The following is a 15,184-nucleotide window of genomic DNA, read 5'->3' as shown; positions in this document are numbered from 1 at the left end:
AGTTCAAATTAACAGTTATACAAATGTATTCACAATTAATTGTAATTGTACTTATTTTCATTATTTTAAATGACTCCACTCCAACAGAGGGCACTCCACTCAGGACTACGCCATTTCTCATCCGGCCTCATTCCTGGGACTGATTGCACACACACACCTGCATCTAATTACACGCATGTATGATACCTCATTTCAAATATAGGAAATTAACTGAAATTTCAATGGCATGCTCAGTTCAGTTCTGAATGAGGCACACATACACACATTAAAACAGTGCAAGCCTGGTAGATTGTGCTTAAATGTTTGTTGTTTTATCTGGAGTGAGTGTTCAGATGCATTATGCCTTCACTCTTTTCTAAAGCTCTGATACCGCACACGGACTGTGGCGACCCCACTGGCATTTAGAGCACCTGTGGAGGTGTGTGTACGAGCGTTTGTGTGTTCTGTGTTCCATCATGCAGTGCCGGACTACAAATGCCCACTGTCACCCCTATTTCACTCCCCATTACGCTGGGCAGGAGGGCTAGTAGAGTGTGTGAGGGCACAGCAAATGAGAGTAAATGGAAGCGGGAGGGAGAGAGAAAGAGGACTAAAAAGAATCAGACAGAGAAACAGAAAGCTAAAGAAGATCCCACCCCATTATTTTGGTCCACATCTCGTCCTAACAGAGCAGTTATACAGATCCATGCACACATCTCTGTGCTTACATTCAGCAAACAGTTTCTATAGCAGTCCCATGTGTTTATACCTTCCATCTGTTGTTGCATGTACTGTACAGTATGTGTGCATCTGTGTGTGTGTGTGTGTGTGTGTGCGTGCGTGCGTGTGTGGCTTTTTCAGTCTTGTCCCTGCAAGCACAGTGGGAATCACACCAGAGAACTGTGAGCAACCACACACACATACATATAAACACCCACTAGCGCACAGTATGTCGTAAAGCATTCATTTATTCAAAAAGCAGCAGTGCATTACTCCTGATGTTATTCAATGCTGCGAGAGCTTATTCTTATAAATGTGCTATATATAGGCCTCTATATTTTTAGGTGCATTGTTTTTACATTGCCATTTTTAGCAACAACATGTGGAGTCAGTCAGATGATGCCACACAGGTGGGCAGCATGGTATGGGATGCCAAATAAGAGCATCTGGGTCATTCCTGTAATGCAGTGCCTTTAAAACTCTGTAACTTGAATATGCCTGTGTTGTTATTGAAAGAGGGATTTAAATGAAAGGCTATACCAAACTTTCAGAAATGTGCCCTGGTTAAGCACAGCCACTTTATTTATTATGCTGTTTTGCACCATTACAAGACAATTGCAGGACAAAATGAATCTGACAGGATAAAAAAAAGAATTGCATTCACTGTTTGGTGAGTGACTGAGAATTAGCTTACGCGATAGTGTTGACTTGATATTTTCAACATAATTATGTTGTCAAAATTAAATGTTGGCAAAATTAAATGCTTAAGCATGAAATAAACCAGCTAATGCCTCAAAACATCATTGTTTTACCACCTGAAATTATATTGTCCCATCCCGAGGATGATGTCTTTAAGCAACTAGCTGATATAAAGAGAAATGACAAAAGACTAACAGGATGGAAAGTGATATTAAGTGATAAAATGATTAACTAAATGAAAATGCCCAAGAAAACATATTTTGTTTGAAACTTTCCTAATATATTGCCTATGTCAGAAGTTTAATATTGTAGCAAACACAGCAAGATCTACTTAACGTGGTTTATTTATCCCATGTTCCCTTAGTTGTGATATTGTCAAAAATTTAACAAATGTGATTTCCATTTTTAGAAATGTTGTCCACAAAAAAAGAGAAATGTTTAAAAAGGCGTTTACTGTTTTATCCACTATGTTAAGACATAACTGATGATAACATGAAAATGTGATCACTGTATAATGACCCATCAGTTCAGTCTGTTGGTTTCCTATTCATTGGTTGAAATACATGCAGAATTTATACAGACATAGTTTTTTTCTGTACAAATCTTGGCATTTAGAAAATGATTCAAAAATGTCAAATGTCAGAATAGGTATAATTTCACATAATGATGATATAAAATAATTGGTTGTGCTGTATTGCAAATGCAAATGATCTCTTTAAAGCCATTACAGGAAATGTCACCTAAGGCCTTTCATGCAGTTCAACAGGCATTGTGCACATATACACACAGCCACAGAAGCTAATCAGAGAGTGGGATCTTATTTTCCAGTCCGAATTTCTGCTGAGCCGAACACACACGCACACACACACGCACTTCACCAGGATAATCTGGCTGACCGAGCCTAGAAAATAATGATAATGAAGATAAATTTAAAGCAGAAGATGTTAAAGGGTGAAATCAGTAATGACCATGGTGGTTTTAATGGCTGCTCACAAAGCTTAGGCCAAAAAAACAATTTAACTTTGTTATTTTTAAAGTTTACAAGGAGATTTTGAGGCCGACTGATATGTTTGAGCAAAAGATTGCATTATATTGGCAAATCATTTGACTGCTGTGAGAGAACTACTAAAGGTGATGTAATAAATCTAAACAGCCACCTCATTTCCGTAACTGATGCACCTTTTTTTAAACATTTTTGTCTATTTTGATGCTCTTTGAAGAATTATCCAAATATCTGTCTTTCCACTCTGCGTGTGGATGTGGACTGCATGCTAATAGTGCATTGAGGGGTTGGAATTGATTAAAAATTGTCAGAATAATGGTTCACTTTGAGAGCAATTCACTAAGAATGAATCACGTGCCACTGTTAGCACCGTTTATTTCATTGTGCTGTTTTGAGTTGCTTTAGCACCCAGTTCACTAAAGAAATTATGCAAATCAAGCAATGGTATGACGGCTCCATCATTTGATCGTGCACATGCTTAACTGGATCTACTTTTAGTGGATTTGCCTCTTATGCTTTCAATAAGAATCGACGTGAATTAGACAACATTTTTCTAAGGCATTCATTTCAAAGACCTTTTTAAATAAACTAGCAGAATGAAATTGTATACATTGTATATAAAATCAAGCATATAAACAAATGTATGAATTATTTGCTGAAAAATGTATTCTGCTTGTGTTAGAATGTATTTAATGGTTACAATGTGTTTGTGATTTGATGGAAGACTCTGTGTTGGACAGGTTAGTTTTCTAGTTTTCTTGTTGTAAGTGTGTGTGTGTGTGTGTGTGTGTGTGTGTGCTCTTGTTCTTGTGTCATATCAGGACACAACTCTGTATAATGACATGGGTATGACACAGGTATTACAAGGAGAGGGTGACTTATGAGGACATAACCCATGCCCCCATTTTTCAAAATACTTATAAATCATACAGAATGAGTTTTTTTTGAGAAAGTAAAAATGCACAAAGTTTCCTGTGAGGGTTAGGGTTAGGTGTAGGGCCATAGAATATACAGTTTGTACAGTATAAAAACCATTACATCTATGGGACCTATAAATCTACATTGTTAACTGTCCTTCCACAACCATAATCTGACCTCTCTTATCTCTCGCCCTCAGACTGTCACACAGTATTTATGAATTCAGGTAGCGTCATCATATTCACAGAAGTCCAGCAGAAAAGTCATAGGTGAGAAGAGTAAGAAGAGTTGAGTGTATGTGCTCATGCATTTTTGAGAAGTGAGAATCCATCCATCTGAAAGCTGAGAGATGCACTTTCACGGGCAGTGTATGGATGAAGGAAAGCATCAAGGCACATCAGAGTTCAGTGTTTGCATAACACTGTCAATCTGAGATGCCATCAGTCTTTTCAGCTTTTCCTAGCCTATATAATATAAGACTGAGAATAGGGTGGTTGAAATCTGTACATTTGTATACTTTATTTTTGAAAGAAATTAATATTTTAATCAGCATAGACACATTCAGTGGCTCAAGAAATAACATTGTTGCAAAAAAAAATGAACGTTTTATTCATCCAAGAATCCAGGAAAAAAAATTATCATGTTTTCCCCAAAAATATTGCACACAACTTTTTCAGCATTGATAACAATAAGAAATGTTTTTTTGATCAGCAAACCAGTATATTAGAACGATTTGAATAATGACTGCCCAGAGGAAGTAGGTTTCATCAGAAGACACCTTTATCCAGAAGTGTTATCTGACTGGGCACAAATGCAGAAAGGCCGTTAGTTTTGATCTCTGCCTTGTATTAGGCAGTTTGATACAGGCCTTTTATTTCCATTGAAATATTTCTACATGCGCAAGATGTGTGTGTGTGTGTGTGTGTGTGTGTGTGTGTGTGTGTGTGTGTGTGTCAGACTTTGATCAGTAAAGTTCCTGGTGACTTGGAGGCAGATGAAACAGTTTTTCCAAATTAGAGCACCCACTCATTCACCCTCTATCTCAGTCATGCTCCTCTCTCTCTCTCTCTCTCTCTCTCTCTCTCTCTCTCTCCTTCTCTCTCTCTCTCTCTCTCTCTCTCCAGTCTCAAGCTCTCACTTTCATTCCTACCCTGCTGTTATCAGACATTTGACTAAATAAGATCAGCGGTGAACCACCGAAACAAATGTATTTTGTTTGTTTGTTTTCAGTCCATTATATTTCTTTTTCATTTTTATGATTTACTGCTAAACAATGTTACACTGATGGTATCATTGCACTCTCTATTAGGGATGGTAAGATTCACCGAGTGTGCATAAGATTCAAATTGCCATTTGTATCGCGATGCATCGATTCTTAAATATTTGCATCGGTAAAACACTATTTATTTTTATATGATTATTAGTAGATGCACTTCACAATAAATAATTTGTGACCATCATTTTATATGTAGATTGTTTTATCTTCTCTGATCATGTTCTCTCATCACCATTGCTGCTATGTAAATATGACATATCACAGCACTACTGATTTGTTGTACCATATTGAATTCTATAACATCATATTTTTCCATTGCATCATATTGCTTTGAATTGCATTGTGCTGAATCAAATCGAATTTGGATTGCACTGCATCATAACGAGGGTGAATCGTATCGGTAGCTGCTTCATATCTATCTTTAATGTATTGTATTGTTGGCAATGCATTGAGGTGCGTATCGCATCAGCCAGTTATGAATATGCACGTCCCTACTCTCTATCAATTATTTTAATATTTTTATATTCTATAAGGTATTTATTTACTATTGTTTTTACATTCCTGTTGTTTATGTGCTTTTGTGATTTTTAATAGCTTTTTAAATGTAATTATGTGATAGTTTTAGTCATTTCAGTACTTAACTTTCTCATTTTCATGTTTTTCATAATATTGATATTGTATTTTATATCAGCTGTATTTCAATGGCCAAATGCAATTTGTAATAGTTTTAGCTAACAATCATATAACTGCTCTCCATTAACAAATCGGTCTTTTTTCCTTTCCTCCTTTCTTCTGTTTCTCTTCTACTGTACTCTAGGTTTTCTTAGCACAGGAGATCAGTCTGCTAAAGGGAACTATGGCCTGTTGGATCAAATCCAGGCCTTGCGTTGGCTGAATGAGAATATTGGACACTTTGGTGGCGATCCTGAACGGATCACGATCTTTGGCTCTGGGGCTGGAGCGTCTTGTGTCAACCTACTCATCCTGTCACACCACTCTGAGGGTAAGACAAGTGTGTGTGTGTGTGTGTTAATGCTTTAACAGACTAATACTATCCCTGCAGGTTTCCATCTCATTATTAATGCTGTGTGCATGTGTGTGTGTGTTACCTCACTACATGTCTCACCGTCCTGTCCAACTGTGTTCTGTTACATTGCTCGTCAAAAACGTCCACCTTAACCCACACCATCTTCATCATCACTGTCATCCTCACCTAACATCAATCCTACAGCCCTCAACTGTCAATCACACCAGGTAAGTCATGACAGTTTTTACCCTAGAGAAATCAATCATGTTATTTCCCTGTAAGGAGCCCGAGCCAACTGAAACAGGAAGAGATAAACAAATAAAGGTATGTAGGTAAGTCTTAAAGGGACAGTACACCTAAAAATGACCATTCTGTCATGTTCCCTCGCCCTCATGTCAATCCAAAACAGTATGGAACACAAAAGAAGATAATCTGAAGAATGTTAGAATGTTGATACAGATTTGGAATGACTTCAGGGGGAGTAAATGATTAATGTTCATTTTTGTGTGGACTGTCCCTTTAAGGTTAAGTAAGTGGATAGAGTTTACTGAAGTGGAGCAAATAATCAAAAAAAAAAGAGCACCTCTTAACTAAATGTCTGTTTGTGTGGCTGTTTGGATAAGCTAGGTAAAGAGAAAAGAACAGACGTGTTAGCAGAGACAAAGCTACAGTAGCTCAATATTGATTTCTCTGGGAAAGGTAACATGCTCTTCAATAATTAAAAAGACAGAAAGAAAAGAAGGAGGGCAGAACAAGGAAAAGACGAGCCCTTTGGAAATAAGTCTGCACTCTTCTCTTGAGAGTAAGAAAAAGGCTTTGTTTGTAAAGTGTTTGTAAGTGAAAAGGCTACAAGAGAATAACAGATTTACTGTTATTATGTCAATGCAAGATGGAATTAGTACAGTGCTACCTCGGTAATCACTGAAAAATGGTGTTTGTGCCAAACCCCGATCCTTATTTTCTTCTCTTCTCAGTTTTTCATTGATTTAATTCCAGCTGACACTGTGTTAAGCGCCACTGGAATTGAAATAAAAAAAATGCATCCAATTAACAAGCCCTGGATATAATGATATACAAAATAACATTTAAATAACCATACTACAGTATACCATTGTATATCAAAGTTAAAAGCTTAGTTGGCAAGAAATCAAGTTTAATAGAAGCTAATTAGTATGCATGTAGCTTTTATGACCTCGTATTATATTTGAGACTACATGAGATATATATTTACTTAATTTGGCATACATCAGGACCATTGGAAATGATGGAAAATTATATAATTATATTTAAAAAATAACATTGTGAGGTTTAAAAAAAAAAAAAAAAATCCATGGGTGTCAATGACCGTGTATGTATAAACCAGGTATATGATGTACTGTATGCAGGCTTTCTTCTGTGTAGTGAACAGCTTGTTATTGTTCCCTCTCATCCCAGGCCTGTTTCAGAGAGCCATCGCTCAGAGTGGTACAGCCATCTCCAGCTGGTCCATTAGCTACCAGCCATTGAAGTACACTAAGATTCTGGCCCGTAAAGTGGGATGCACATATGGGGAGACCGCAGACCTGGTGGATTGTCTCCGCAGGAAAAATTTCAGAGAGTTGGTGGATCAGGACATCCAGCCGGCCCGCTACCACATTGCATTTGGACCCGTGATGGACGGAGACGTTGTGCCAGATGACCCCGAGATCCTGATGCAGCAGGTGATCTTCAGATTACTTTCATTTGTGGAGAAGGTTTCTAAGACCTACGTTAATTCATAATTCAGCATAGCCATATATGTGACCCTGGACCACAAAACCAGTCTTTTAAGTGTCTATTTAATGAATTATTATCGAAAATTATTTGATATATTACAAAATATCTTTATGAAACTTAATATCCCAATGATATTTGGCATAAAAGAAAAATCTATAATTTTGACCCATACAAATTTTTCGGTAACACTTTATAATAACTGCACACTATTAATCATTAATTAAGCATTAGTAAACAGATAATTCATAGTTTATAAAGCATTAATAGACCGTAATAAGCAGTTTATAAATACAGATATAAATGCTTTATTCTTGATTTAAGAGCATATCTATAATGTGTTTAATAATTGTATTTTCATACTTTATTCATGATCAATTTATCATTTCTCAATGAAGTATAGCATTATTCACAAACCAGTTATTTAGGAGTTGCCAGTGAATCATAAGATCACAAGAAATGTAGTAAATTCAGGTAGTTATAAAGCATTTAGTAGTGGTCAGTTAACTATTTATGTTAGCTGTTCTAAAGTGAGGACTAGTTATGCCTTGTAAAGCATTTATAAAGGATATTTAAAGGCTCAGTTATCTTCTAAACAAAAAACAGAAACAAACACAACACAGTGATACAGAACATAGAAATATTAACAGCCTTTAAATCTCATTTGTAAAAGCTTTACAAGGCATAAATAGTCATCACTTTAGATGAGCTCACAAAAATAGTTAACTAACAACTGCATATGTTTTACAACTACCTTAATTTAGAAATGATAAATTGATCATTAATAAAGTATGAAAAAACAATTATTAAATACATTATAGATATGCTTTTAAATCAGGTATAAAGCATTTATATCTATATTTATAAACTGCTTATAAATGTCTATTAATGCTTTATAAATGATGAATTAACTGTTTCCTAATGCTTAACTAATGATTAATAGCATGCAGTTATTATAAAGTGTTACCAATTTTTTTTGCTAAAAATATACCCCAGAGACTTCAGACTGGTTTTGTGCTCCAGGGTCACATATACGGTTAAAACTACTTTCAGTAAACCACCCAAACTAACTTTTAAACCAAATCTTAGTCAGGTTTCAAGGACAGGGTTTTGAATAAAGCTATCTACTTTTGTAACTGCAGACTTAATGTTTAATGAAAACAAGTGACACCATATACTTTTAAAATGTCAGTTAAAGTCAGTCACTTCTTAAAACATTTATACTTTTTTCTTAATGTATACATTTTTATTTTTGAATGATACTCATAATTCTTTAAAATGTTTGCTTCTTATTTCGCATTTAAATGTAACGAAGACCAAAATAATTGGGTGTTTGTGGGTGGACTTTCAGGATTTTCAGATCTCGGGAAAAGGTCCTTTTTTAAGATCTCATGAAAAAGTGCAAAGTAAAATTGCAACAGGTGTTAACACATTTTATACATTTATTAAAGTCTAGGTATAGGGGACAAGCTTAATGAAATTCTATCTAATTTAACATTTCTAAAATAGGAATATTTAATTAAATATACATGACTAAGTTTAAAGCTTTAAAACTAAGTTCTAAGTTCTTTAAAATCAGTCTAAGTAACAAAAGTTGAAGAATAACTGCCAAATATGGAAGAAATCTTTTTCTTGTAGCTAGTTTGTCAGAAAATGTTGAATTCTGTCTCCACTAGGGGGAGTTCTTGAACTACGACCTTCTGATTGGTGTAAATCAGGGAGAGGGGCTGAAGTTTGTGGATGATGGGGGCACTGAGAGTGAAGAGGGCATTTCAGCTGCAGCTTTTGACTACACCATCTCCAACTTTGTGGATAACCTCTATGGCTATCCTAAAGGTGAGATCTCAAGTCCCCTGTTCATTTGACTTTCATTTTTCTTGCCTGTTTTAAAATTATCATTAGAAAGTAAACATCTAGATTTTTCTATATCAGCATATTCCATGTTCAACTGTGCCAGAGTTTGATCTTGTTTTGTCAGGTTGAAAAACAAATGGGTTTTTAGATTCAATTCTCCTGAATACAGGTGTAATGCAGAGAAGTCTTTGTAATTCTTATGTTCAAGTCTGTTTGGGTAGACATCATTCTGACTTTTAATGAGGGACAATGCTGAGTACAACTATAAAATGAGTACAGCAAGCTACTAGATATTCTGCTTATTCTTGATTAGGTGCTGTTGTTAACATTTTCCACTAGAGGCTGATAAAAGACAAGAAATGTCCAACAGCATGCTCTTTCATGAATGTGACCTGTAATGTGGAGATTTTATGTCTGGTATTTAATGTGCACTATTAAATATTGTTGTTTTTACAAACAACCTGCATTAATGGGGTGAATTTCTCCAAGTTCATAAGACAAACATATTCATATAGCCTACACACTTACGGTAAATGCTCTTGTCAGTTCTTTCTTTACTGTAATTATTCTCTGTCTTTTTGTAGGTAAAGACATCCTGAGGGAGACTATTAAGTTCATGTACACAGACTGGGCAGACCGAGACAATGGTGAAATGCGGCGCAAGACTCTCCTGGCGTTGTTCACGGATCACCAGTGGGTGGCTCCAGCCGTAGCTACTGCCAAGCTCCATGCAGACTACCAGTCTCCCGTCTACTTCTACACCTTCTATCACCACTGCCAGACCGAGACCCGACCCGAGTGGGCAGACGCTGCTCACGGGGATGAGATACCATATGTGTTCGGGGTGCCCATGATCGGAGCAACAGACCTCTTCCCTTGCAACTTTTCCAAAAATGATGTCATGCTTAGCGCTGTGGTGATGACTTACTGGACCAACTTTGCCAAGACCGGGTGAGTCTGAATATGCTAAATATTCTTTCTTTCTTTCTATCTTTATGTTTAAATAGCTAAATTATAGTCATAACACATTTGTTTTGAAATGACAGTAAAATAATTCTAAAAACGTCTTATTTTCTATGGGGTTTGGACAATATGGCAAAAAATATTATCATGCATTTTTTTCCATATCATTCAATATAGATTAGGGTTAGGGTTAGATATTAATTTCATACAATTAATAGGGAAGGAAATTCCTCATGCTTCTTAGACCTCGGGAATGACTTTATACAAGTTATTGACAGAGTTTTATTTTTTCTGGATTTTATACATTTTTTATCAAAAATGGTGTCGTCATAAAATGAATTCAGAAATATAACAATACATTTATGACACATTGCTTTTTTTTGGGTAAAAGAATGTGCTGCACAACAGAATTTGTTATAAATTAAAACTTGGTTGAAAAAGTATCTTGATTGTATAATATTCATTAAAATTAGGTAATAAAATTACATTTTTACATATTAATTACATAAAATTGCATTTTACTATAAAACCATAGTGAAAAAAATAATGTACTGTAGTCAACATTTGAAACTGATCAAATTCAAAGACAAGAATGCATTTAAGCTTTTATGACAACTTTGATGAAGGTTTTGATCCACTTCAAATGTTGACTAGTGGATTTAAAATACATTTATTTCATAATTACTGTTCAAATCTATTAAAATATTTACTGACATATGGCTTGAAACCTGTTTAATTATATAAAAATTATAATTAAACTTTATTTGGAGTACTACTTGTGCACAATGCACATTTCTTAACATGAAGCCTAAAATTAGTTTTAATGTCACTGTTGGTGAGGGCTTTATGATATTTGATTAGATTAATATCTCTCTTTAAATGCAAGATATTTAAAGTGTACCTATAATATACTTGCAATATTTACACTTTAGTGCAATCAAATATACCTCAGTATATCTTTAGTTGGGTATTTTTATTAAGCACATAAATATGTAAATGTATTTCTAGTGTACTTAGCATAAAATTAATGTAGATTTATTTTTCAATATAGGGAATAGTAATATAATATATATTTTTAAACCTTTATTTTGGCAGCTTGACGATGAGACCTTGAGTTCCAGTGTTCCAGATCATCTAGACGTTGGCTAAATATTAAACATTTCTCAAAGGTTTATTATATTGTGATTTTTTTTTTTTCCAATGAATATAAAAATCTTTTATCACCTGGCCCCGAATTCTAATCGCAGTTCTGTATCCTGTTTTAAATTCCAATTTGATTTAAAAAGGCTTCTCAGTTTTCTCAGAATTCATTAAAATACCCTTTTGACACAAGATATCTGTTTTTCTCCAGGGATCCCAACTTGCCTGTTCCTCAGGACACCAAGTTCATCCACACCAAACCCAACCGCTTTGAGGAAGTGATCTGGACCAAGTTCAACTCCAAAGACAAGCAGTATCTCCACATTGGCCTGAAGCCTCGCATCCGGGACAACTACCGAGCGAATAAGGTTGCCTTCTGGCTGGAACTGGTTCCTCACCTCCACAACCTTCACGAGGAGGTCTTCAGCACCGCCACAACCCGGCTGCCTCCAGGAACCGCCCGCACCCCACCCTGGAAGGGTCAGGGACCTCGTACCACACGCCATCCCATCCCAACCTACCCTTCAGAATCGGACCCAGACAGCTCAGAGCCCCCTCGATTCCCTCCCTTCCCAAGCGACACCCGGGACTACTCTACCGAACTGAGCGTGACGGTAGCTGTCGGTGCATCGCTCCTCTTCCTCAACATCCTTGCCTTCGCCGCACTTTACTACAAACGCGACAAACGGCACGAGATGCGACGGCACCGACTGTCCCCGCAGCGAGGCGTACCTGCTAATGACTTGGCACACAGCCAAGAGGAAGAGATCATGTCCCTGCAAATGAAGCACTCGGAGCACGACCCCCACCATGACATGGAGCCGCTGCGACCGCATGATATTTTACGTCCCTCATGTCCACCCGATTACACATTGGCACTTCGACGGGCACCGGACGATGTTCCCCTCATGACCCCCAATACTATCACCATGATTCCCAGCACCATTACTGGCATGCAACCCCTCCATGCCTTCAACACTTTCCCTACAACCACCGGCCACAACAACACCTTACCCCACCCTCACTCCACCACCCGTGTATAGTAGCACCCCCAAACGAGAGGACTAGCTCTCATACATATCCAGTTTTCTCTCTCTGCCCACCTTTTCAAGCTCCTAAACTTCTTGAGCAGCGACAGCGCATCCTGTCGGCGTTCTCATAGACACAATCAAGGATTGGTAGAAGTTGTACACACTAGAGGAGCTCAATGGTGAGCAACAGATTTGGTCGGCAGTGACAAGTCACCAGCCTCGCACTGGATTCAACTTGCTGTTCGTTTTTACACATTGTTCTTAAAGAAATTGCGCGTCAGTGATTGACTGAGCTGATCCGATGTCATAAGGAGAAATGGGGACATTTACCCACTTTTCTTCTCTCAGTAAATTGGCAGAGTGCAGATTTCATCCATCCTTTTGTTATTCCGTTAGCAGCCCATCACTCTCTGTCTGAATGTGATCTGTGTCCTTGGGTTATGTTTTACATGAATCACAAGGGCATTCGATAAAAGGCGCAAGCTGGATATGTTGTGTTTACCTGCAGTTATGTGTCAAGTATTAAACCATTCCTTGTAACAAGACACAAAGAGAGAAAATGACAGCATCTGACAGAAGACGAAAACAAAAGTGCCAACATCCTCTCGTTTCTTTTTTCTCGCTATCGCTCTGCACTGTGCGTGTCATTTTATCACACATATTTGACTTGGCTATGTGTTGTTTCTTAGGAAGATTTTTGTATGTATAAATATAAAGACAAATATATAAAAGAATGATTTAAATATATATTACATGGATTGCTCTGTGGGATCTATGCATGAAATATTTTAAAGCACCAAGAAGGACTTTTTTTGTTTGTTTGTTTGTTTTTGAAGTTTGCTTGCTTCTCCTTCTCTGCAGTGGTATTTTCATCAGTATTAGTCCAAATGTAACCTCCTCAGTCTGACCACTCTATAGGACAGTAACCTCTCTCTGTATCCAGAAAGAGAGCTATCGACAATATTCTTTTTAATGCTTTTTGACATTCATATACAGATGTTGGTGCTATTATTTGACCATCAACCATGTAGTGCTCTTCCAGAGCCATCTGGGATGGTCCGAACAATTGCATAAATACAGCAAATAGCAAATGCACATGTACAATACAAATGATGCTCTTACACCTCAGCCCATCTTTCTCTCTCCGTGTCCTCTCTCGTTCTATCTCTGTCCTTATTCTTTCAGTTCAACACCATTTGGTTTTTACCAACCAAGTTTAATAAGCATCTTTTTGTGTATTTGTGCGTGTGCACACATAAAGAGAGTGTGTTTTCTAGGCAATAGCCAGGTGTCCTGTACATTTGTGGGCTTATATGAGGTAAGAGAATATGTGACGGAGAGGCACAGCGAGAGAGAGAAATCCTCATAACACAGAAATCTTTGGCCCTCTATCATTCAGGAAAACCTACCTGGCCATTTAACATACTAAATATTTGGGAATAGACTGGAAGCACTGCTAATATCAGTTTGATGTGTTCACCCACATCTCTACATATCTCACATCTGTCTGCACTGCACACTTTTTGACAAGGTTATGACAAGCACAGCAAATAGTGGTGGCAAACCAGATCTTTATATAGAAAAATCAATCAGATTGTTCAGGTTAAAGAACAAATGGCTCTGAATCACTGGACAGTAGCTGTGGGATAAACATGATCACTTATGTTCTCTTGCCTTGTTAGTCTTATTTGTCTGCCATTGCTGTGTCACGGGAGGATGACGGATTGTGAAATGGGTTTGTCTCACTGTTGGCTCTAGTGTATTGAGCCCGAGATGCCCAGGACCATCATGATGGAGCAAGAACTAACGCCAGTATGCTGCACATAGTACTAAACATGAACAGACTCTAATTCCTGAGCAAACATGCTGGAGGTTCATTCATGAAAACAGAACTTTCTTCCGCAGTGTTTGACTGAAAACAACAACAACCGGACAATAAACGAAGGGAGATTGGAACAAACTTTTGGTTGCAAGTACCTTCCTGAGATCCGAGAGTGTAGGTTGGACCTGTGAATATGTACCATCTGTGGACTTTTGTGTGGTTGTAGGTATAACTGAACTCCATTTGAAACAAACTATGAGGCGTTGACTAGAGCTGCGTACAAAACAACCTCAGTTCTAATAATCAGTAGTTCTGACTCTTTTGTTATTTCTCTCGTTTGTTTTTGGACGCTCAACCACTAGAGTGTAATGTCGTGGTACATACAGAATAAAGAGTCTACATCCATTCCGAGCCATTCATTGGGTCTTCAGTAGACGTACAGTGAGAGAAGGAGGAATAGAAATGAACTGTACATTTTTAAGTGTAAGAACAAATCAACTGAAAATATTTGTAAATATTCAGTTACTTGTTTAAATGTTTTGTTTGTTCTTCTTTTCTTTTGGCTTTTCTTTCTGGTTTGAAATTTGAAATACGTTGTGACCAGGACAACAGGTGCAAGTTCTAATTCAGCCACCAGCAAAATTGATGAATCTGATTCGTTAAATTCACTTTCTGCTGCTTCATTTAGTTTTGAGATCAGAGGATGGAGAGGATGAATTGCTCCCATATTTAAGCATAAAGAGATATAACGAGTGTATTATGTAGCATACCAATGTCACTTGAATCATCACAGCTAGTCATATTTCTGCACAAGTATGATTGGCTGTCTGTTTCATGTACATATCCTACCAGTTTTCAAAATTCTTTGATATGGAGATGGACTAGAACGTCCAGTTTATTTAGGCAAAGTAAGCACTGGAAACTATGGTGGTTATGAGTAGTTTTTCATCTGCCATGAACTTGTTGTAGCATTGAAGTCTTACCAAACGGTGTTAGAGAT

At 37.1% G+C, this 15,184-nt stretch overlaps 1 protein-coding gene across 2 annotated transcripts in view; it reads left to right on the top strand.

Moving 5' to 3' along the window:
- The window catches only part of LOC113105858 (neuroligin-2-like), a 145,024-nt gene extending 131,939 nt beyond the window's left edge, over positions 1-13,085 (top strand). For both annotated transcript variants that reach the window (XM_026267209.1, XM_026267208.1), the window contains 5 exons: positions 5,413-5,598; positions 7,057-7,322; positions 9,051-9,210; positions 9,813-10,179; positions 11,543-13,085. In XM_026267209.1, the coding sequence (XP_026122994.1) occupies positions 5,413-5,598; positions 7,057-7,322; positions 9,051-9,210; positions 9,813-10,179; positions 11,543-12,374 (1,811 nt within the window). In that variant the 3' untranslated portion in view covers positions 12,375-13,085. The remainder of the gene's footprint in view (positions 1-5,412; positions 5,599-7,056; positions 7,323-9,050; positions 9,211-9,812; positions 10,180-11,542) is intronic.
- The last annotated feature ends 2,099 nt before the right edge of the window (positions 13,086-15,184 follow it).

Source organism: Carassius auratus, chromosome 7, assembly GCF_003368295.1.
Source record: "Carassius auratus strain Wakin chromosome 7, ASM336829v1, whole genome shotgun sequence".
NCBI classification, from domain to species: Eukaryota; Metazoa; Chordata; class Actinopteri; order Cypriniformes; family Cyprinidae; genus Carassius; species Carassius auratus.
Note: the sequence above shows the minus strand (reverse complement) of the source record. Positions and strands in the feature narration are given on the sequence as shown.